At 38.6% G+C, this 22,550-nt stretch overlaps 1 protein-coding gene across 4 annotated transcripts in view; it reads left to right on the top strand.

Moving 5' to 3' along the window:
• spire1a (spire-type actin nucleation factor 1a) overlaps window positions 1–22,550 on the top strand; it is a 37,366-nt gene that overhangs the window by 787 nt on the left and 14,029 nt on the right. For all 4 annotated transcript variants that reach the window (XM_060865695.1, XM_060865693.1, XM_060865697.1 and 1 more), the window contains exons 2-6: window positions 2,143–2,174; window positions 15,559–15,795; window positions 17,489–17,614; window positions 20,099–20,173; window positions 20,415–20,579. In XM_060865695.1, the coding sequence (XP_060721678.1) occupies window positions 2,143–2,174; window positions 15,559–15,795; window positions 17,489–17,614; window positions 20,099–20,173; window positions 20,415–20,579 (635 nt within the window). The remainder of the gene's footprint in view (window positions 1–2,142; window positions 2,175–15,558; window positions 15,796–17,488; window positions 17,615–20,098; window positions 20,174–20,414; window positions 20,580–22,550) is intronic.

Here is a 22,550-nt window from a genome sequence, read left to right as displayed (position 1 = left end):
CCCAAGGTTTTTCTAATAGGTGGGAGAATTTTCCAAAAAAAACAAACAAAAAAAATTGCTTTCTCTTTTCCTTCTGACTGTAAACAATAGAAGCAAGCAATCAATCCTGTGGGTAGTGCAACGCACAGTGGTAGCAAAATGTCTCTCTTGCCTACAATAACAAAATAAAACATGACAGGTTATATTGTTGCAAGAGAAATTCTCAAATAATGTATGCTCCATGATGCGTGTCCTATATTTTTTGGCTTTTAGGCATGCACTTCACACCTGACCCTGACAATGAAGGGATACAGAGATGCTGAAAAGGCACAAAGCTTCCTCGTTATAATGTAATAGTAATAGTCAGCTTTTCTGTTGCTACTTATATAATCAAAGACAGTATAAACCTTATTTTTTTCTAACACAGGCATGTCTTGTAGCACTGCACTATTTATTAATCTATACGGGGTGTATACCCCCATTTTGAAACATATGCCTTCTTATTTTCCCCAGTGTTGCCTCAGGGTTCTGGTTTCACAGTAGTCTTTGTAATTTTATCTTTCTGCTGATTTGACCATTTCACCACCTTCCCCCAAATCAATAAGCTTGTGTGAACCTGACTGCTTTTCTGCTCTAGAAACCGGTTCCAACTGATATCCTACTAAAATAGACTCCTAAACACTCATAAAATTAAGACCAGCTTCTTGTAATTTATTATACTGCAACACATTTATGTATACTATCCCATATATATATATATATATGTGTGTGTGTGTGTGTGTGTGTATATTTATTTATTTATTTCTAATCTGTAAATCCTGTTATTGGTTATAATTGGTATAAAAAATTGTTTTCTCAACAACCTCTTTAGCAGCTCACTGAGAATCTGCAAAAGCCCAGCTTTACCTCTGACTGGCACTGGAGACTCCTTCTAAAAATGTCTCATTTGGATTAATTAATAATGTACCATGTTTCAATCAAGCAGATTTTACCATCGTCGAATGCACAGATCTCTGCTTACATGTTCATAATGAACTTGGCAATGGTGAAGTTTTCCCATGATGATTTACTCGAGTTGTAAGTGATCCAGTCATTAAAGAGAATCACAGAGTTGATTAAATGAGTCTCATGCTGCATTAGCATGTCTCCAGGCCTTTTTTAAGCTTAGCATTAGTACCAAGGAAACACTAATGTTTTTGTTTTTGTTTTGTTTCAGGTTAGTTATGTCTGGGATTAAACTTTGTAGTTTCATTCCTTGCATCTTAATGTTTTGGATATCTCACCAACCACTCAACCACTTGGTACAGCAGTGTCACTGGAATTGTCTAATTAATCTTCCAATGACATAAATTTCAAAACTTTCTCCATAAGACAATCTCATAGAGTGTTAGTTCATTAATTATGTGATGTTATGAGCATAGTCGAATTGAAGCACTTATTAAATCTCCCCAATAAGGTGCATAACACAGCAAGACCAGTTTTCGGACTGATAGTTTTCGATACTGGTTTCATGCTAAGCACTTTTTGTTGCTGTACCCTTTTCTTGTACGAGCCTCTGAGGGGGAAAGTGACCGTTGGAGTGACACTGGGTTTATTCATTGGAGGCAGAAAGAAACTCAGGCAGTCATCCAGCCTTTACCCAAACATTGTGTCAGAATTGGCATTAGAGAGAGGGCTGAAACATGAGAGTGTGTGTGTGTGAGAGTGTGTGTGAGAGTGTGTGTGAGAGTGTGTGTGAGAGTGTGTGTGAGAGTGTGTGTGTGTGTGAGTGTGTGTGTGAGAGTGTGTGTGTGAGAGTGTGTGTGTGTGAGTGTGTGTGTGTGAGTGTGTGTGTGTGAGAGTGTGTGTGTGAGAGTGTGTGTGTGAGAGTGTGTGTGTGAGAGTGTGTGTGTGAGAGTGTGTGTGTGAGAGTGTGTGTGTGAGAGTGTGTGTGAGAGTGTGTGTGTGAGAGAGTGAGAGTATGCAGACTACACTCCACAGTGTGTGGGATTTACACTATGTTTTTCCCCTCTACTTTCCCATGAATGTATTCATATGTACAAGGAATCTACATAATGTTGCTTCCTTTATGTATCTCTCTGACAGATAACAGATATTTGCTATTCCTCATCTTTTCATAAATATTTCATTATATTTTACACCTCTTGTTTTTTTCTTTTGCAGATAAAAATACACAGCATATTTCTTCCTCCGAGGTGAGTCATCCGTTTCCTCAAACTTTTTTTTTTCTTTCTTTTTTTTTTTAAGCGAAACCATTGAGTCATGCTAAAATACTTGAAATGCTCCTCCTGAGTTTTCAGCCATTCACAAGGGAGGATGGCGAAGGTGTAGCGTTAGTCAGAGGCAATTATTTCACTATATTTTCTGTTTGTTTAGCGTCTATAGCGATGTAATTGCTTTACTTCGCCTTTCTTAAGCAGCCATTAACAACTAGTTGTTTCATGTTGGCATGACAACTAGAATGCAATGCAGACTGAAAGCGTCAGTGGAGCACGTGTTAAATTTCCGCGTTCATTCGCTACTTCTGTGCATTTGGAGATGGGTTCTGAGCTGAACTAACATACGGTGTGAATAGAGGATGTCTTTATAGTCTGGGAAATCTCTTCTGAGACAAAGTGATTGATTACATATCTAAGCTATGAAATGAGTAGCAGTTTACCATTAACTTGCCTGGTGGACTAGCTAATGAATTTAAGGTTTGTTTCTGTGTCTGGTATTTGACTAAAAAAAGTATGTTCCAGTCATTAAACATAAGCTCTAGTTGCCTAAATTGAATATTTGGGAAGTGTCCAGAAAGAACAGATGGAACATAGCAACACTCCTACACAAACTCACACATGCAAGCGCATGCGATCCATAATTACAGAAGAAAAAGCACAACGAGAAGTAAAAGTGAAAAAGTATTAAATGTTAAAAAAATGTTTAGTGTGTTATCAGTCAAAGCCTTGACATTTAGGAAGATAAAGCGCTTCAACACACGCTCTGTTTGCCAACTTCTGTGACAACATTGTGAACATACTGTAGGTGAACAAACATTCACGCATCATTCACCTCTGCAGCATTCATGCCGTGCTCAGGCGAGCAGTCTGCCATATCAGCATGCACGGACATGTGAGAGTTAGTGAACGTTTGCCAAAAACGGTCAAACATATGAATAAATGGCTAAATGTTTGCTCTGACTGATCACACATCTGTGAAAACAAAGTACAGCGTTACGCCGATCATCCCTCTCCTCACCCAGGCTTGTGTGTGTACAGTAATGTTGTCCTCCCTTGTTTCTTTGCTAACTCTCTCAGATGCTCTGTCTCCTTTCTTCGTCTAGGCTCATGTGATGGTGCAGAGTTACATCACGCTTCAAGCACGTGATCTTTCCTAACAAGATTTTCTCCCTAGCTTCTTCAAGTTTCTCAAACTTTTAAGCACTCTGTGGATCGGAATAATACTTTTTTTTTTTTTTTTTTTTACATGTTTTCTTCAATGAAAAAGCTCAGAATTAAATAATTAAAGGAGGAGTGGGTTTTTAGTGGGTTGTATTTTTAACAAACTTTAATGTGTGTCCACGTGGTCACATGATCGTGTTCCTTTCACAACATGGCACCCATGCGGTTCAAGAGTTGCTGGAGTACAGAAGAGACAATGGCTGGTATTTCAGTTTAGGGAGAATCAACATTCCAGCAAAAACGTAATAAAAATAATACGAGTGTAAGAGAATGGTTTCCTGACTCGGAAAGTAGTTAATATACTAATATTTGGGAGGGCCACTGTTATAAACGCTATGAGATTAAATATGCAGAAGAAATACAGCAGAAATCCATCTTCTTGATGTTTGAGTTTGGTGAAAACAGCAGGGCATTTGGCTTGCAATTTTCTCTGAGGAAAATCACGGACATGGCCCATCTAGATAATCCAGAAAATTAAAATGAATTTAATTCACTTTATTCACTGTATTTGTATAATGCTTTTAACCATGGACATTGTCACAAGGCAGCTTTGCGGTAATTATAAACAAGCAAACAAGCAAGCAGTGGCAAGGAAAAGACAGCACGAAGAAGAGAAGCTTGAACCTTGAAATCATTTAAAGTAACCCCATGTTACATCTTTTTGCAGCTTTTGAGCTAAACTTGGACAATTAACATTGGGTTTTAGTATGTCTTCAGCTACTCCATGCTATTCAGCATAACTTTGTTACTTTACTCAGATGAAAAACAAGCTTAGATACGAAGTTGATTCAGGCCTGTACATGATTCATGGAAACTTAATCTAAATCACCATGGAAACCACTTCCTGCCGAGGGCAAGCATGCTCGTGATGTATCCTCCTCCTTCTCCTTTTGTGCTGCAAGTATCCACCTGTGTGACAGCGATTCTTACCTCTAGGTTATGAGAGGCAGAGTTATATAAAATAGCACTGGAATGCAGGGTTGGTGTGATTCATCCTCGCCTGGTACTTTTGGGGAAGACTTTGTTCATTTTGTAAAGAGATGACCCACTTTCCCCATTAACTCAGCTGGAACCCAGCCGTCTTCCAAATAGATGAATGGTCAGTCCTACTGGATTGTTGGCCTCATCTCAATAGATTTCACTCTGAACAAACTCAAAAGCTAAAATGTGTGAATGCTATGGACGTTTTGTTCTGTTAGACGGCACTTATGCAATAGGCAGACTCCTGCAGATCTGAGACTTTGCTGGCCATGATAATGTCAGCCATTACTCTAGGGAGAGAAAAGACTAAACTGATCTGAGATCAGTGTCCATCTGGCAGCGATGAGTGGATAAGGCTTCCATTGCTATGGTGCTCAGACAAAGAGGATCAGAGTTCAGGTTTTTTTAGGTTTCGGGTTTGAGTATTGCCAGATTTAAAGTTATTATAACCTTCCCAAAGCTGGGTTTGCTGAATGTGTTCTGTTGTTTAGTTTGCCACCATTCAGAGATGCCATATGAAGGTAATGCTGTTAAGATGAAATCCACATAATGTACCATAACCTAAAGCAATGCTGATGCACTACATGACCAAAGGTTAGTGGACAGGTGACCCTAACCTGACCATATCTTCCTGCTTATCATCCCATTCTAGATTTGCTGTTATAGTAACCTTCACTATTCAGAGAAGGATTTCTTCTAGATGCAATGCATCAGTGAGATAAAATACTGATGTTGGGTGAGGACGTCTGGGGTTCAGTTTATCCCAAAGGTGTTCAGTGGGGTTGGGTCAGAGTCAGGGCTTTTACTTCAGCCTTAACACATCATGCAAGTCTTTATAAATCTCACTTTCTGCACAGGGGCATTGTCATGCTGGACCAGGCCTCTTGATTGCAAATTATAATGCTACAGCATACAAAGACCTCCATGACAATTCTGGAAGTTTGTTTGTTGTGAAGATCAGGTTTCCACATACTTTTGACCATATAGAGTATGTGAGTAAGTTTACTGAATCCTAGCTCCAGGATTCCTGGTACTTTCCTGAGGCCAGATTACTGAGCCACGCTTTGCATGTTCTCCTTTCTGTGTGTATGTGTCTCCTTTCTGAGATCTTATATTACCCTTACACGTGAATGTGTGTTTGCATCATGCCCTGTGATTCATATCTGCATTCTGTTCCCGCATAGCACCAAATGTTCCTGGGGTAAACTTCAGATTCTCCTCCTGACTTATTAATGATGCACAAATGAAGAATGGAGCATCTAAAATATATATTGCATACATAGCAGGCCATGACAATCATAAGCTTGTTATAAGACATTATGTAAATAGAGTTAACCAAATTTTTTCTGGTTGTTTGCATTTGGATCTGTTTTTACTGTAACAACATTTATCTTTACTCATGTAAATGTAAAGTCTGGCTTTCAAGACTAAGGTTAAAAGAATGGGCTTGTTTATTAAGAGGCTGGCATGGTGCCTTGTCGTTTAATCCTAAGCTTAAAATTGCGTAAGCATAAAGTGTAGTTCTTTCACTTCACATCTCAATGCCTTCTCAGCTGACTGTGTGTATGTGTCTGAGTAAATATGATGATGCTTCTCACATACACTTGTGTAATACACTCAGTGTTCTCTTGGTTCTGATGTAACAGCGAGTGCATTGTATGTGCTTATGACCTCAAAAAGAGGTCCTGAAGCAATGTGGTCACTCCAAGACGTGAGTCAACCTGCTGATATAGAAGCAAATATGGTCTTTAATTCCTGTTTTTGTGTTAATTGTGTTGTGTTTGTGGTCATGGCAAAGGATTGGTGTGTGATCGCAGTCAGCTGAAGTTAGAGGTAAGAGACGTCAGTAACAGAGGCCGTGATTTGAGGCAGTGGTGTGTGAAGGCCAAGCATGAACCCTTCACTCTTCACTGAGCTTGACTTGCAGATTAGTTCTCATTCTGCAGCAATAATGAGCACATATAACACAAGGCTCATAATTTAGAATTCATATGCAGCATTTAGATTTTTGATTGTGTAGAGCTGAGGTCAGGGGTCATCTATGCTATTGCTATGCTTAAGGGAGGTCTTCTGAACATATCATTACTTAGTTATTTAACTTAATTACTCTACTTTTTTTAGTAAATGGGATCAGCAAATAGACAAATGCAAAAATAAAGATTTCACTGAAGAATACGCATAATATTATACATCATTCTAATAAAAGGAAAAATGAGCCAATCATATTCAATACTCCAACTAGAAGCCCCGCCCCCTTTACATGCTCTCAACTGGAGTTGATGGGCATCCTTGCTTTTTGTCAACTGAAAAAAAAGCAAGGAGTTTATTAATATGACAAAGTTTGAGTGTCCTGTATGTTTGTCTCGGCTAAATTATATCGGTTGACTATATTTATGAGGACATAAAGTACATTCATAAATAAAAAAGGGAAATAAAGATAATTAGAAAGTTATTACTGTTTTTTTTCTTATTTTTTTTTCTCTTCTCTCGTTCAAGGTTCAGAGAGCAGAGCAACAGTAAAAATGTTAGCCATGTGGACGTTAAACTACTGATTGGTACAAGTAATCTGCTAGATATGTAATATTGTGTTTTTTTAATTAATTTTATTTTTTATTGATTTTCTTTTGTGCTTTACTGTAGATTCACCTATAAATCCACAACTAAACACAACTAAAGTTTTCATGCTCGCCCCGATAGCAAGCAGTTCCCAACTGTACAGCTTGTAATATTATTATTATTATTATTATTATTATTATTATTATTATTATCAAAATTAGTATCAGAATCAACAAGATGAGAATGCCCAAAAATCACACACACACACACACACACACACACACACATATATATATATATATATATATATATATATATATATATATATAAAACAAATTGAAAAATACATCAATTGCATGCACATTTGTGCTATAGATCATAGAATCGATTAGAATAGAATGAGATCTCCTTAAACCTGAAATGATAGCTATTAGTTCTGGGTAAGATTAGGAAATAACCGAGATATCTATTGACCGATATATCTATTACTAACCGAGTCGAGCCTGTTAATATCGCTGTTGTGTTTTTTGGAAGACTATAAAGTTGTATTGGGGGACTAAAGGTAACATTTATTGGTATAATTTGTTTTGCATTCATAACATGCTAATAGAAACAGTTTCTGAATTAATTTGTCTTTGCAACACTATAGACAAGTTTAAGGGAAAAAATGTTTCTCAGTTTCTCATAAGGAGGCTGGAAAATACCTAATAACTTGCCACAGACGGTCCACCAGCTTAACCTGTTTTTTTTTGTTGTTAGTTATGCAGACCAAGCTGGGGTTTTCAGCAGGATATAAATTCATTGCTAAGTCTAGTAGCAAAATTTTACCAAAGGTTTTGCTAGTGTTCCTGTCATGCCATCATGTCACATTTTTTTATTTATTGCCCCTTGGATACACAGACCACTCCATCCTTATTAAAGAACTAATATGTGTTTGAATTGAGTGGATTGTGGAGATTTGGCCAGGAGTCAATCTCATAAAGCCATCACATTCTTTCCCAGAGGACTTCCAGGGCCAGTGTCAGTGGAGTGAGACGAATAGGTTTAGGTTTCAGAAGCCCACGTTCACCTCCCCCTCTCTGAGATGATGTATCCAGTTTGATTGAGCGTGTGAGCTCCGGCTCTTCACCTTCACCCCCCAGTTTAGAAGTGACTTTAATTTCAATTTGCAGATTCATGTATAAATGTTTGGGATATTATAAATTGTCACTGAGGTTTGTGTTTGGTTCAAATAAAAATAAAAAAGCAAGAGATGAACAGATTTAGATTCACTCCGGTTTTGTCACCTCAAGATAAGGTGCAAAGAGATTTTTGTTACACCAGAGAGCAGATCTTTATCATTTGGGTTGTGTAAGGACTGAAAGGTCCTGGAGAGCTATTGTACAATGGACAGTGAGACTTCCTTGAGGGAATCAAACATCCACGTTGGTACTACATAATGCTGTTCAAGGAGCTTACCCGAGTGTAGATCTGTTCCTCGCTGTCTAAAACCTTTCTCTTGGGCTGTGTGATTCTATTTATTTGTTTTTTTGTAACTGCACTAGAAATGCCCTCCTATATGAACTTTGATATGCCAGCCAAAGCAACACCTTTTTCTTTGTACACTGTGAATCAGTCTCATTTTCTAAAAGGTCCACAAAGGTTTTATTTGGTATACTATTATTATTATTATTATTATTATTATTATTATTATTATTAGTAGTAGTAGTAGTAGTAGTAGTATTTATAGAGGTAACTTTCCTTTTAAGCAGTGGAATAAGCAAGCGCATAGCTAGCAAAGCTAATGCGAATGAAAATACTGAGGTTAAAGTTTATGTAAAAATAACAAAATGATTCTTTAACAATATATTTACAGTAACAGGCCTGGGTAGCTTTGGGTGCTGTTCTACTGTAACGAAGTTCAAACATTTTATGCAGTATTTTTGATTCAAAATACAGTACAGCAACAACAGCTGACAATAGTGTCTAGCTTAGCAGCAAGCTAGCCGGGAGACAGTAGCTGGCTAATATTAGGGACAGATTAAATGTTGATGATTAACTTCTCAAAAGAGTAATTTGTTCTGTGTCTGTAAATTAACTGCTTTAAAGCCAGTATTGCTATGAAATAATATAAAAGTAGAAAAGGGTAAGTTTACAGTTCACAATGTGGACAGCCATGATGATTTGATGTCACTCTGTAACAGAGAAGGAGCTGGTTGTTGAGACCGTTTACAAGTTGACATTTAAGTTGAGAGGGAATTTTTTGTGGTTTTGAGCAGTTGTAGATGGTTTTACGTTGCGACATAAAATTACATAAACTATAAGTGTGCCCCTAATGTTGTGTATGTGTGCCTTGAGTGCCTCATAACGCTAGTCAAGCCTCCATAGGTTCTGTAGGTGGAGCTTTGTGTGCATGAGTGGAATTGGGGCGGACTCAAGGAGAAAACTATTTCATATCCTTTTCATTTCTTAAGTTACTTATTCTTCCCAAATTTTATAAATTTTTGTGTTAATGTCTGCTTCATTTTTTTTCTTTTTTGTTGGTATAAATGTCCAGAATAGAGCGGTCTTGCATAAAAAAAGGCACAAACACACTGCATGGTTGGGTCACTTAAAGCAGCTAGATTTCAGTTGGAACCAGGACGAGATCTCACACATCTCTCTGAGGCACATTATTACAAAATACATGGAGCAGGTGGTCTAGCTACAGGATCCCGTGCTCTCATTGCCACACTCAGGTTAAATTCCCAGGCAGAAAGCTAACCCAGCCACTGAAGAGCTAACTCTCAGTGCCTGTCCTAAGCCTGGATAAAATGGGAGGGTTGCTTCAGGAAGGGCTTTCTGCGTAAAATCTGCAACAAATCAAAATATACGGACCAGATGTTTTGACACCGAACACGGAGCAGCCGAAAGAACAACAATAACATGGTGACGTTAAATACACCAGGTTTATGTTTAAATCCACTAACTGCTGCAAAGATCCCATGCACTCCTACTGTTGTGAATATTTCTCAGCTGACTTGGTGTAAACGCACAGGCATGCTAACCTAATATTAGAGTAGTTGAGAATAGAGTAGTACACTGAGAGGTGTGTGTGTGTGTGTGTGTGTGTGTGATTTGAACCCTTCTCAGAGTGTGGATTTGGTAGAGAATAATTTTATTTATTTATTTATTTTTGTAAAGGAGATTACATCTGAATGTTCCAAATCCATTTTGTTGTCCAGACAACAATTTGACCAAATTTCTTTCTACTCTCTCACAGTTTTTGAAGCTGTGCACTTTCACTGCAATATTAGTGCTAGGAACTGAGGTGGTCTTTCATTCCCATGACTGGGAAAATGCGAAAGATTAACTGGAAATGGTGTCAGGTGATTATGAGGAAAAAAAAAAACATTCCATCCGAGTGGCTGTATGAGGCAGGGAGGCAGTGGAAGAAACTGAGTTTGACTCTGAGCAATGATGTCATGTGAACATAAACAGTCAGGCCTTCTGTGTATCTGCATTGTGTCGTGCGTCTCAGAATAGAGGAAAAAGGAAGACTCGTGACTATTTCTAAGATTTAATGACTGTAATATCCATGATAAACAGGCTTATGATATGAAAATTTTAACACGCTTGTCTCTGCAGTGGAGAGAACTTGACTGTTCTCAGTGTAGAAAAGTGTAGCACGAGCAAAAGCGCAGGTCTTCTAAATGTTGAAACGTCTGTGGTAAATGTAAGTGGGGCTGTAGGTAGTCAAATCTGTGCTTATATTTAGTTCGATATTGCTGTTATACAATGCAACAATTCTAGAAACAAGGCATTAATATCTATTTACTGAGGTTTCAAACACAATATGGATATAGACTTTATTTATTTTTGCTCTGCTAATGGAAATAGATCCTGAAAAAAGCCACTGATACGGCTAGCTGGAAATCCTGCTAATAATCCTGCTTATGTCTAAAGTTATATTGTAAAAAATGTATCTGTGTTTTCTGATTCTTTCAGAGTCATTGCTAACTCTATTGTAGAATCAGTTTTGATAGGTAGATAGGTAGATAGATAGATAGATGGATGGATGGATGGATGATGGATGGATGGATGGATGGATGGATGATAGATAGATAGACAGACAGACAGACAGACAGTGCAGCGTGATACACACGGGTCCCTGTATGGTTAAACACTCTTGCATCTCTGCTCGACCAATAAGATTAGGGCACTGGAAATAGACTCATATCGTTATGAATCGTTATGACTTGTGTGACACCACACTGTAATCGGTGCCATTTTGAGGACTGAATACATTAGCAGACTGTCTGCAGTAATGTTATTTTTTCTGTGCATCATCAAGAAAGTCCATTTTCATTTACACAAATGATCAACTCTCTTTATACACTCGACGACAGACTTGAACTAAATATTCATTTTGAATTTTGTATTCTATTAATCTTTCTATTATTCTTTATATTAACCTTTTGTTCTATGTTTATGTTCTGTAAAGCTGCTTTGAAACAATGTCAATTGTAATAAGCGCTAAACAAATAAACTTGAATTGAATTGAATTGAACTTCTACAGAGAAGTTTGTCTTGGATGTGAGCATTTGTAACATTACCAATAGTAAAATGATTGAGCTGTTTTTTTCCATCAGGATGAAGAGTCTTAAACTTTTGTGCTGTTAAATGCTTTGAAGTGGTCCTGAATATGAAGAGGGGATGAGTATGAGATTCAGTTTAGTACATTGGTGTTTCATTCTAAAAGGGGACTAGAAATCCTTTTATGGAACGTTTTCAATCAGTATAAATAAATGATTTAATTTATTGTTGCAAGTCTGATCAAGTGAGTCAGGACGCTGTTCTCTTTCAGTTTGAGATGTTTTTCCCTCTGTTGGATAAACTTACACAGAACTTTAGTGGTTGAAGATAATGGCTTCAGACTTTAGATGATTATGAACAAGCGCTTGGAGCATCCCAGAGAGCAGAAGTGAGTATAATATCACCATTTACTTTGAAGATAGAAACATTTGTGTGGAAAAATACTAACCGTTTTGGTTTTTTGGAACTTTACTGTATGTAGATTACATAAAAACACATTTACTTATGCCCTACAGCCCAGAGTGTCTGCTTTCATTTGAACCATTAATCACCACTGTGCAGTGTGACATGAAAAAAATTCAACGCTGAACACAGACACAAGCAAAACAGGCACAAATTACATTTTTTTTGGCCTCTGAGGGAAAAAAAGCTGAAAAGTGGAAACAACAGTTCAGAATGTACCTGAGGCTCACAGCCTAGTTTATCAGTAGTACTGTTTATTCTCCTCTGACGTATGTTCATATATGTTCTATCCCGATTTTAGTGACTGTAACAGGCAAGTCACACAACACACACACAAAACTCTACACTACATAATGCTTGTGATGGAAGCCTTCATTTTGTCAGATTAACATACAGCACATTACCCACATTTGGAGGTTGGGGTCAGAGTTCACTGTCAGCTATGATACAGCACCAATTGAGCAGAGAAGGTTAAGTGCCTTGAACAAGGTCCCAACAGTGGCAGCTTGGCAGTACTGGGGCTTGAACACTGATCCTCCAGTCAACAACACAGAGCCTTAACCACTTGAGCCACCACTGCTTGGTATTTTTGACCTTTGTTATGTCTCTGAACTATGTACTGAACTATGAGATAAATAATGTATTTTGTAAGTGGTTACGTGTCAGTCAGACAGTTATTTATTTTTTTTATCTCATTTCTTCATGGTCCTTCATCAGTCATCGCTTCTTAACTTTTATTTTTCATTTTTCCTTTTTCTGTACTCATTACTGTAGACACAAGACCCTGAAATGAAATGGTATAATTAAAGGTTCCTTCTGCTTTTTTTTTTGATGTGTTCCCTGGGACTGAGTGTTCTTTTTTTAGTATGGTCTGTGGTTCCATTGGTTTCTCTCTTGACTCTAAAGCACGCCAAAACAGGGCTGGGCGTTTCACAGCAAGGGACTTCATGCTCAAGTTATGTAATGTAATTCATAATTTTAAGCATTTAAGGTTGTCTGTGAATCATTTATGATATATTTTACTTGATTAAAAGAAACCAAATCCTTATTTATCCCCTATCGACTAATCTTCAGTTTTCTGATGGAGGGAACGCTGCTGCTTTAGAGCTTGTACCAGTGTGACGGAAAAATGTTCTACATTTCATTTCACTGAATCATTTACACACTGACCCTGACACCAGGCTAAAAATACTGCACAGCTGGTGAGGCTGCTGATCCACTTTTTTTTTTTAATTTAATCTCAGGTGAAACATCTCAGACTTGAAAGTGCTGAGTCACAAGCAAGATATCATGTCCAAGCTATCAGTTTTTTAGTTGCTCAGAGGACAATTAGATTCAACCAGAAAAAAGAAAACAAATCCTACTTTTTAATTGCTTTTATTGTTGTAGCTACACGCTGTAACTTTAGTTCATTCTGAGCATTCAGACGTAACTCTCATGCTTGGACAACACAACAACACAAAGCCACATCGAGTTAAATACACAAGTCAGCCTTGAATAATAAATTAACCAGTGCCTAATTTTCTTTTTATCAATGACACTAACATGATAAGATGTTTAAAATCTTGTTACAAAAGGAAAATGATCATGCTTTATTTTATCTAAGTCAGTATTAATGCACTTAACTATATAACTAGCTAACAGGGTGGCTACAGGTTTCTACATCGCTTTTGCTACCACTTTTTAAGCCTCGTCTGCTTGGTTTGGCTGCAACAACACATAGTTTTTCCGTGTCTATTAGGTTAGGTAAATGTAAATTTTGTCCACACTCGACTCATCCCTGCTTTTAACTTCTCATCAAACATCGCAAGTCGGTTTGAATTCAGTTACCTGGAGCTGATTAGATCTGGAGTCTCTGAATTGCAAATGACTTCAAGCTTGAATAAGGTTCAAGTTTAACATATGCTTAGTCACGTGTTGGGGAATTGATTCAAGTTAATTATTGCTAGAGTTCAGTTCTGTAATCAGAGTGATGCATTAGTAATGATGAGGTTGCTGTAATAATGGAAATAATGGAGTCTGAATGCATCAAGTGAATGGATTTGTGTTTCTTGATAACCTCCTTATTTGACTCCTTGTTCTTTATTACTTAGAGGAAAATACGTTTTACAAAAGGACATCATTGGAGTCTGATTTTAATATTGTAATGAAATTCTGAAATTTTTGTGACGCTGGGTGAAATTTTACATTTCCCACAATGCCTTTGGGATTTAGTCCTTGCTTTAATTCTACCTTAACACTGCGATGCAGCGGTGCTTTAATCCTTTAGTCTGTCCTGTTGTCTCATTTTGTACATGCTGAAACATTTAAACTTGTCATCACCATTCAGTCCTTCCAGGATTTAGTGATTTTCACGGTCATGGAGATGAATGCATCAAGATGTTCACATTGCAATATGTAAGTGTTTGTGTTTCTTAGTGGAGCTTCAATAGCTAGGTTACAGTGTGTTAGAGCTGCTGCGTAAATAATTACTCAAACACAACACGAGCATTCCTGCTTCTCTACCAAGAGGGTTAGAAAGAGAGTCGTATTTGTCTTCATCAACTCCACGAGTCCCTAGACAGCAGCCAGTTATGAGAAATCAATCCACAAGCCGAAGACGCGCACATAGATGGACAATACGCTAGCCAGTTCAGCCGTTCCATCAGGCGGATTAGATTATGCAATGCTAAATCACAGACGGTATTTATTTTCATTCTGAGGGGGATTAACTTCAACGCTGTGCACAAAGCATTGCTTCAGATGATTCCTAGGAAGCTGAACTGTGTGCAACACAAGTGTTTTTGTCAGTTTCTCACACAGTGTTCTGTAGGCATACTCCCTGCTTACACCTCCTGTTCGGCTACTCCCTTTAACAACAAAAACGTTGACCAGGCTTTTGTTTACGAGCAGTGATAACCCACATAGACTTGGATTGGACCGCCGTTCTTAACACGATTCGTATTTCAGCTGTATTGCTTTTCATTCATAGCCTCGACAAAAATCTATCGAGCGCTGTGGTGTTCTGCCCTCGTCCATCTTCGTGCTATATATGGAAAACTTCCCACAAATCTTTGGAGAGGATTTAACTTTTTTTTATTGAACGTCAGATGCGTTCTGTACTGAAGGCCACTTGGCTCTTATAGATTTATAGAAAGCACCAGTAAGCATTGGGCACTTGGCTGATTTTTCCCTTGTCTTCGAGTTACACACAATCCCTCCACTCACCTTAAATGCTCTCTTCTCAAAGCACAATTTCATTACCCAGAACTGATTTCTCTTTGCTAGGGAAGGTCACACCGTATTTTCTGCTATGTGTGTGTGCCACTGTGTTGGGTTTTATCAAATGTTTAGTGTAACTACATCCACACCAAAAACAACCTCACCTCAGCTCAAATAACTAGATGTTTTAGTACAACAATCATGCTAGTTTGACTACTTGATGGCACATGATAACTTTGTGTTCACTTAATTACACACTCATGGGCAGTGATGTGAACATCTGGCCCATAATATATAATTTCTCAAAAAGTGTCAGTTTCATTATGGGAGCTGATTATTTTACCAGCTGTCTGGATTCTGTATTTATGGATTTTGTGTGTTGCAGGTGATCGAGTCTCTGGGCGTTATGATTTACAAAGCACTGGACTACGGGCTAAAGGAGAACGAAGAGCGGGAGCTCAGTCCTCCCCTTGAGCAGCTGATTGACCTAATGACCAACATGTCTGTCACGGAGGTAGACGCCTGCTCTGACGAGGGCTACGAAGCCACAGAGGAGGAAGATGAGGGAGAGGAAGAGCAGACGGTGGTCTCAAGCGTGCGAGGCTATAGAGACATCATCGCGGTAAATGATTTCATTCATAGCAGAAAAGATCATACTGTATGAGAGAGTGAAGCTCTTTATGATTTAACACTGTGGCGATAAAGGTGTGAATCTTTAAGCACCTCACAAGTTTCATTTCTCACCAAGTTTTATTTTTATTTGAGAGAGAGAGAGAGAGAGAGAGAGAGAGGAAAATTATCAGACTTTTTAGAGCTGACTGGAACACTACCGTATCTCCAATAACCACTCTGTACAATCGTGGTGCACAGAAAAGCGTCCGAATGCAGAACATATCCACTTTTGTGGCAGATTAGCTACAACAGAAAGGGATCGGAGAAATCTGTGCTTTAGCTGAAGCATTTACAGCTTTGTTATCTCGCTAGTTTGATAAAGAAGCCTGTATTTTACTGCAGTCCTATTTGTTTATTTTTATCTGATATGTTGTTGACCGTCAGACATAAGGCAGAGAAAGTGGGTTGTGAAACTGATTTTTGTACACAGAACCTATTCCCAACATTCACAGCATACAGTATGTGATGTTTTATTCTTGAGGTTCTTCTTCATTATCTTCACTCACGCTCTATTCAAGTCCATTTATTTCTGTCTTCTAAAAGAAGCATCAGCTGTGGCTCAACCTGTTTTCTAACCAAACCACACCGCAAAGGTGGGAAAAGTGTGTTGTTTTATATACACAGTATGTTGTGCATACTGCGTTTTAGTGTCGTGTACACACGATCTCAGTTAAACGGTATACCGCAGGCTCTCGTTTCAACCGACACAAGTCAGCGATAGTCTTAAAGTCGCTAAATTACACACGTTTAATATAACAAAGACATTTTAATTTATTTTTACTCACATGTGTATCTGGAAAATATTTAGTGAGGGGAAAAAAGGTGGAGCACCGAGTCATTTATGTGCTGTGAAGATCAGTGGGATCGTGTATGCTGAACACGGAAGCCAGAAAGCTTTAATTTCGTCTACATGGAACTGGTCTTGCATATAGACACATGATTAGCATTATATTTCAAAGCGTAAAGGGTTTAAAGATCATTTCCATGTTCTTAAATGCTGGTGTTTCCAGCTCTTGAGGAAAGAGATGTCTTGCATTCCAGGGCAAGGTGCAGCACAAGGCTAGGTGTGCACAAAAATGCAATTTGGCCAGTTGGTGGTGTTTATGTTCCTTTTTTTTTTTTATTTGCTTTAAACCCACAAGAAAAACATTAATGCTTCATCATGTTCCAGTGCTTGGCTTTTGGTTGGGTTTTCATGAGAATAGTTTGAACAAGTTTACAATCTGTCTTTCTGAACAAATAGCGGTGAGCCATTGTACATAGTTACAAGATTAATCGATAACTTTCACTAGAAGATAATTTTCCATAGGAAGACTTGGTATTATTTAACTTATTTTTCCCCAAATTGAGCCCTCATATGATCTGTGGTCTTTCATTAAAAACTATATAGACTGTATAGTAAATAATAATAAATATTATATATAAATATATATTTAAATCTTAACCTGTCACTCAAATGGCAAGGATATGCAAAGAAAAGAATTCCACGATCCTGTAATGAATATGTGGCGATAATAAAGGCTTCTATACCCCAATTTTATTATCAGTCTTGACTTTTAGTGACTCTATTCATTATTACATCAAACATTTGATCTCCTCATAGCTCACTATATTTAAGCATGTCAATCCTTTTCTCTTTTCAGCTGTGTACATCCCACCTCCCGAGTTCATCAGATGCTTCCAGCCACTACCAGGCTGTGTGCCGAGCGCTGTTTGCCGAGACCAAGGAGCTCCGGACCTTCCTGGAGAAGATCAGGAATGCCAAAGAGGTGATTCTCATGTTTCCTGTTTTGACACTGCTATGTTCTGTCTATGCTATGTACTATCTTATCTGGGGGTGGCTAGAAAGATGGAAAGTGAGGTTTGAAAAAAAGCTCAGACCAGGGATTTGGACCTTCCTCTAGTGAGGGAGAATAAGTGGCGAAATTTTAGATGATCTGGAGAAAAAAAATCATTCTTCATTACAGATTCCTTCTGCTTTGAAAGCTTCGACATATCAACCTATGTAAATTTTGCTTAATATTCCTTGTACGATTAGGTTTAGATTATGTGGACTGGCCACAGTCTCTGTGTTCATGTTGTTGCTATAGAAACGATAACGTATTAAAATCGGAGCGTTAACGTACATTCGAATAACAGCAAATGAATCCGCTACAGTCTTGATTTTAGAATTCAACAAATCAGAGATTCAGAATTTTGAGGGTCATTGAAGGTGCCTTATTAGCACCATCAGTGAGGATGACTCCTGTGCTAATCCTTCACACATTTAGGTAAGAAGGGAAGCTGAGTCACGATAGTGTAATATCACCTCTCTATCCCACCCAGGGTTATAATTGTTCAGTCTGGATTAGCATGAGGATTTCCCTTCACCACTCTATCAGCTGTTTGTCAAGGGTTTGGCCCATCTGTGTCCTCGTGACTGCTCTCTACACAGACACCCAGCAGGTTCTTATCCACACTCGCGTCATGGCATGTCTGTGCTGGGCGTCAACTCGGCTATTTTAAAACTACCTAGAAGTGAACTGCTTACATCACTACTTACTTGAGTCCCCTAGTAATGACTCAGTATTGCATAGAACGTGATGTACAAATGTTAGCAAGTTCTGAGGCACATTTAAAAAAACAGTGGTACCAAGTTAAAAAAAAAATACACACACACACACTATATATATGCAATAAAGCCTTTAAAAAAATTGTATTAATCATTTACATTTAATCTCTACTTTGTGAATTACTCTAGTCAGTTTATGCTTTTATAGATTGCCTTATATAATTATATCACAGTAATCAAGACAATTTATCAGGATATTGATATAATATTAAAACACGCAGCTCTAAGATAAAGATAATTCTCATTGAAATCATGCTGGTTTTGATGATGTAATATCACCTATAAAATGAACCATAAGAGATTTTATAATCATCATAATGAGATTAGAAGAGACAAAATGAGGCTTTTTATGCCATACATGTACCATTTGATTCAAACTCTGACATTCCACCAAATATTAAGGCACATCAGCTGAACTAGAAAACCTCAGAAGTAAAAAAATCTCAGTAGCGTCACAAATGCATGCGTTCCTCATGCGTTCCCAGAGGCACACGTGGCTGAGATGGAATCTACTTCCATGGCTTTAGAGAAAGAAGAAAAGAGACAGCAGAGCTACTAAGTACTGATAGAGGAGCTGCGAAGCTGGTGAATCAGCGCTCTGTGTCTCAGGAGACTCCTGCGTCTTGATTCACAGAAAAATCCCAGAATCCCCTGAGTGGTAGTGATGTTGAGAATGCTCATCGATCTACAGTGTTTTTAATGAAGCATAAGTCTGTTGTTGGAGTGAATTACTGCTTGTTTTTGAATTCTTGTAAAGGTTTTTTTTTTTAAGATTAGGTCTCTAGGTTAGGTGTCCTTGACATTTGAACGATTCTCTTCCAGGATCTTCAGTGGCTTACGTCGTGTCTGGAAAATGATTGACAGAAGGCCCTAAGTGTTTTGTCGGATTTCCAACAGGTTTTCTCAGCAATGTAATTAAGTTTAAGGCCATGGTTTATACATTTTTCACCTAAATATTGCGTTCAACATCCTTGAGGAGGATTTTTTTTTTTGGCCAACACCAACATCGCCAATAAATAAATAAATAAAACAAATAAAAAAAAAACACACACCATGTAGTCACTTCACCACTAAATCTGTGAAAGTGTGTGAAAATTCTTACCTTTTTAAATGACCTGCTTCAGCTAAATAATTTACAGAAATGCCTCATCAAGGGATCTTCTACTGTACATAAGCTTTAAAGAAAATGGACTCGCTGAACTATAGCCATTTTTTTTCCAATATGTTGATCAGTTTGAGTGCTCAGTTCGATCCGCTTTGCCGGGCCACTGCCCAAATTCATATATTTTTGCACTCATTATAATCAACTCCAAATATTTACCACAGCAACATATGTGATGGTGATGAACATCCCCAACATTATCATCATCATGAGTTGATGTTGCACTTAATAATTTAGTTATAACAACCTTTTTACAGTGGTTTATTTGCCAGGATGTTAAAGTACTACATAAACTGCATATTGATTATGTCTCAAAAGTGCGAGGCCTCAATCTGCCCTGCTTTAACTAAAGTACTCAATGTATAAAAATAATAAAACCCATGATGAGTAATGCAACAAATGCCTTTAAGCAGGTTGTAACCCTAGCACACTGTTCATTTCTGTCACATAAATCATCTTATCCTTTTTTTTCCCCCTCAGAATTTGCGGCGCATGGGGGGTGAAACTCCCGAGGCACCTGTCAGAGATCTGAACGAGCTGCAGAATGACGATTGGGTAAAACCGTGGTTTCCAACATAATCTTAAATATAGAAACTAGCACACTCAGAGATAGCACTGAATCCAAGTCTTGTGTGTGAGTGTACTGGTGTAGGTTTCTAGTGAGTCATAGTAGCACTCTGCTGCATGTGTGTAGGTGTCTGGTGTTGCCAAAGTTGTTTTTAGACGTGTGCGTGCATGTGTGTACATAAAACTAAAAAAGTGACTTTTTTGAGATATTTGAATTTCTGTCTATCAGGCTCGGTTCTGGGTGCAAGTGATGAGGGACTTGAGAAATGGTGTGATGCTGAAGAAGGTGCAAGAGCGACAATATGACCCTCTTCCCATCGAGTACCAGCTCACTCCATACGAAATGCTCATGGATGACATCCGCTCCAAGCGCTACAAGCTCCGCAAAGTCATGGTCAGTGGGTTGGTGGGTGCGTGTTTGTGTCCTTGCTTGGGCATCTCTCTGTGTGTGTGTGTGTGTCTTTCTGTGTCTGTGTGGGTGTCTCTCTGTGCGGGTGTCTCTGTGTCTGTGTGTGTGTCTCTTTGTGTGTGTGTGTGTCTCTGTGTGAGTGGGTGGGTGTCGCTGTGTGTGGGTGGGTTGGTGTCTCTGTGTGTGTGGGTGTCTCTGTGTGTGGATGTGCGTGTGTCTGTGTGTATGTGGGGGGTGTGTGTGGGGGGGTGTGGGTGTCTGTGTGTGTGTGGGTGTCTCTGTGTGTGTGTGTGTGGGTGTCTTTGTGTGGGTGTGTGGGTGTCTGTCTGTGTGTGTCTGTCTGTTTGTGTGTCTTTGCGTGTGTCTGTGTGTCTGCGTGTCTGTGTCTGTGTGTGCTGCTTACTTTCTTTAGCTTGATACTTCTCGAACATTTGTTCTGTGTTGCTAGTATCACTCATTAAGCACTTTATTAGGAACCTTCACACAGTTACTGTATCTAATCAGCACAATGGAAACACAATGGGTGATCCTGCCAGACAGGTTGGATTGATTATTTCTGAAACTTTTGGGATCTTCACACACAACACTCTCTAGAGTTTTTCTTAAAATGGTGCAGTAAAAAAAAAATCCAGTGAGTGACAGTTATGTGGACGGAAATGACTGTTTTGATCAGACAGGAAGGCTACAGGAACTCTGATAACATCTCTGTAGTTGTGGTGAGCAGAAAAGCATCTCAGAATGCACAACACATCAAACCTTGAAGCGGACAGACTACAACAGCAGAAGACCATGTCAGGTTCCGTTTCTGTCACCCAGATCACAGTCTCACTCACTTTTTGCTGAGGCCCACAGATTTTGGTGTATGGAGCATGAATTCATGAACCCAGCCAGGAGAATGATTTCTTGGCACACTTTGGGCCAATCAATCATCGCTTGAACTCCATAGCTGATGTAAGTATTGCTGCTGTCCATGTGCATTCCTTCATGGCTAAAAGACCATCTTCTAATGGCTACTTCCAGCATGATGATGTACCATGTCACAAAGCAAACATCTCACAGTGGTTTCATAAACATGACGATGATTTCAGTGATCTTCGTCGGCCTTCCCGGCCCATGGATCTGAATCCAGTAACGCGGGATGTGGGACTTGGAATGTGCTAGAACAGGAGATTCAACAGCATGAAAGTGCTCCTGAAAAATCTGCAGATGGCAAATCATGCACAAATCTCAAAGGAATGTTTCCAACATCTTGAGCAAAGGACGGCTCAACCCCTTATTCATGCGTGTACAGTAGGTTATATAAAAGTGGCACCTTTCTATAAAAGGTTGATGTCAAGCCAGAAACTTGTTCTGTAGTATATTTCTCTGGTGCAATTATTTACAAGGGCAGGTCTTATTTTTCCTCAGTGCACAAAGACGTCAGCTATAAGCATTAATAAGCACCCTGTTATTTAATGACCTTTGAATGTACCTTTTGGTCATTTCATTCCACACACACCTCACATTCCGACCGGGGCAATTAAATAGAAATTACATCTCGGAAGAGACCAGCAAAGGAGTAGGTATTGTGTACATATAAATTCATTGTAATATAAAATAAAAAGAGTCGGAAAAAGAGAGACAGGGTGGAGTGACGATACCAGACGCATGATCTTCTGCGAGTTACCCACCCTATGTGGATTAATACGTAGCATGTCTGGAAGTGTTTTATTTCTCTTAGACCTCAGGAATTTCTAACAATTAAAATTTATGAAAAAAATTAAAGGGTGGCACGGCATCATATTCATCCAATTACAGATATGTCTAATGTTCTGGATCATCTCTGAAACAAGTCCCTGTTATCACAGTTTTTTATTTTTCTCTTTCTCAACGTTTTGTCACGTTACCTGGGATCTTTTCCACATCAGTTCCACATCAGAAAGCTTAGTTGCAAACTGCTGAAACCGGAGACTCCTT

The sequence above is a fragment of the Tachysurus vachellii genome, chromosome 3, assembly GCF_030014155.1.
Source record: "Tachysurus vachellii isolate PV-2020 chromosome 3, HZAU_Pvac_v1, whole genome shotgun sequence".
NCBI classification, from domain to species: domain Eukaryota; kingdom Metazoa; phylum Chordata; class Actinopteri; order Siluriformes; family Bagridae; genus Tachysurus; species Tachysurus vachellii.
This window is presented reverse-complemented; position numbering and strand designations above follow the sequence as displayed.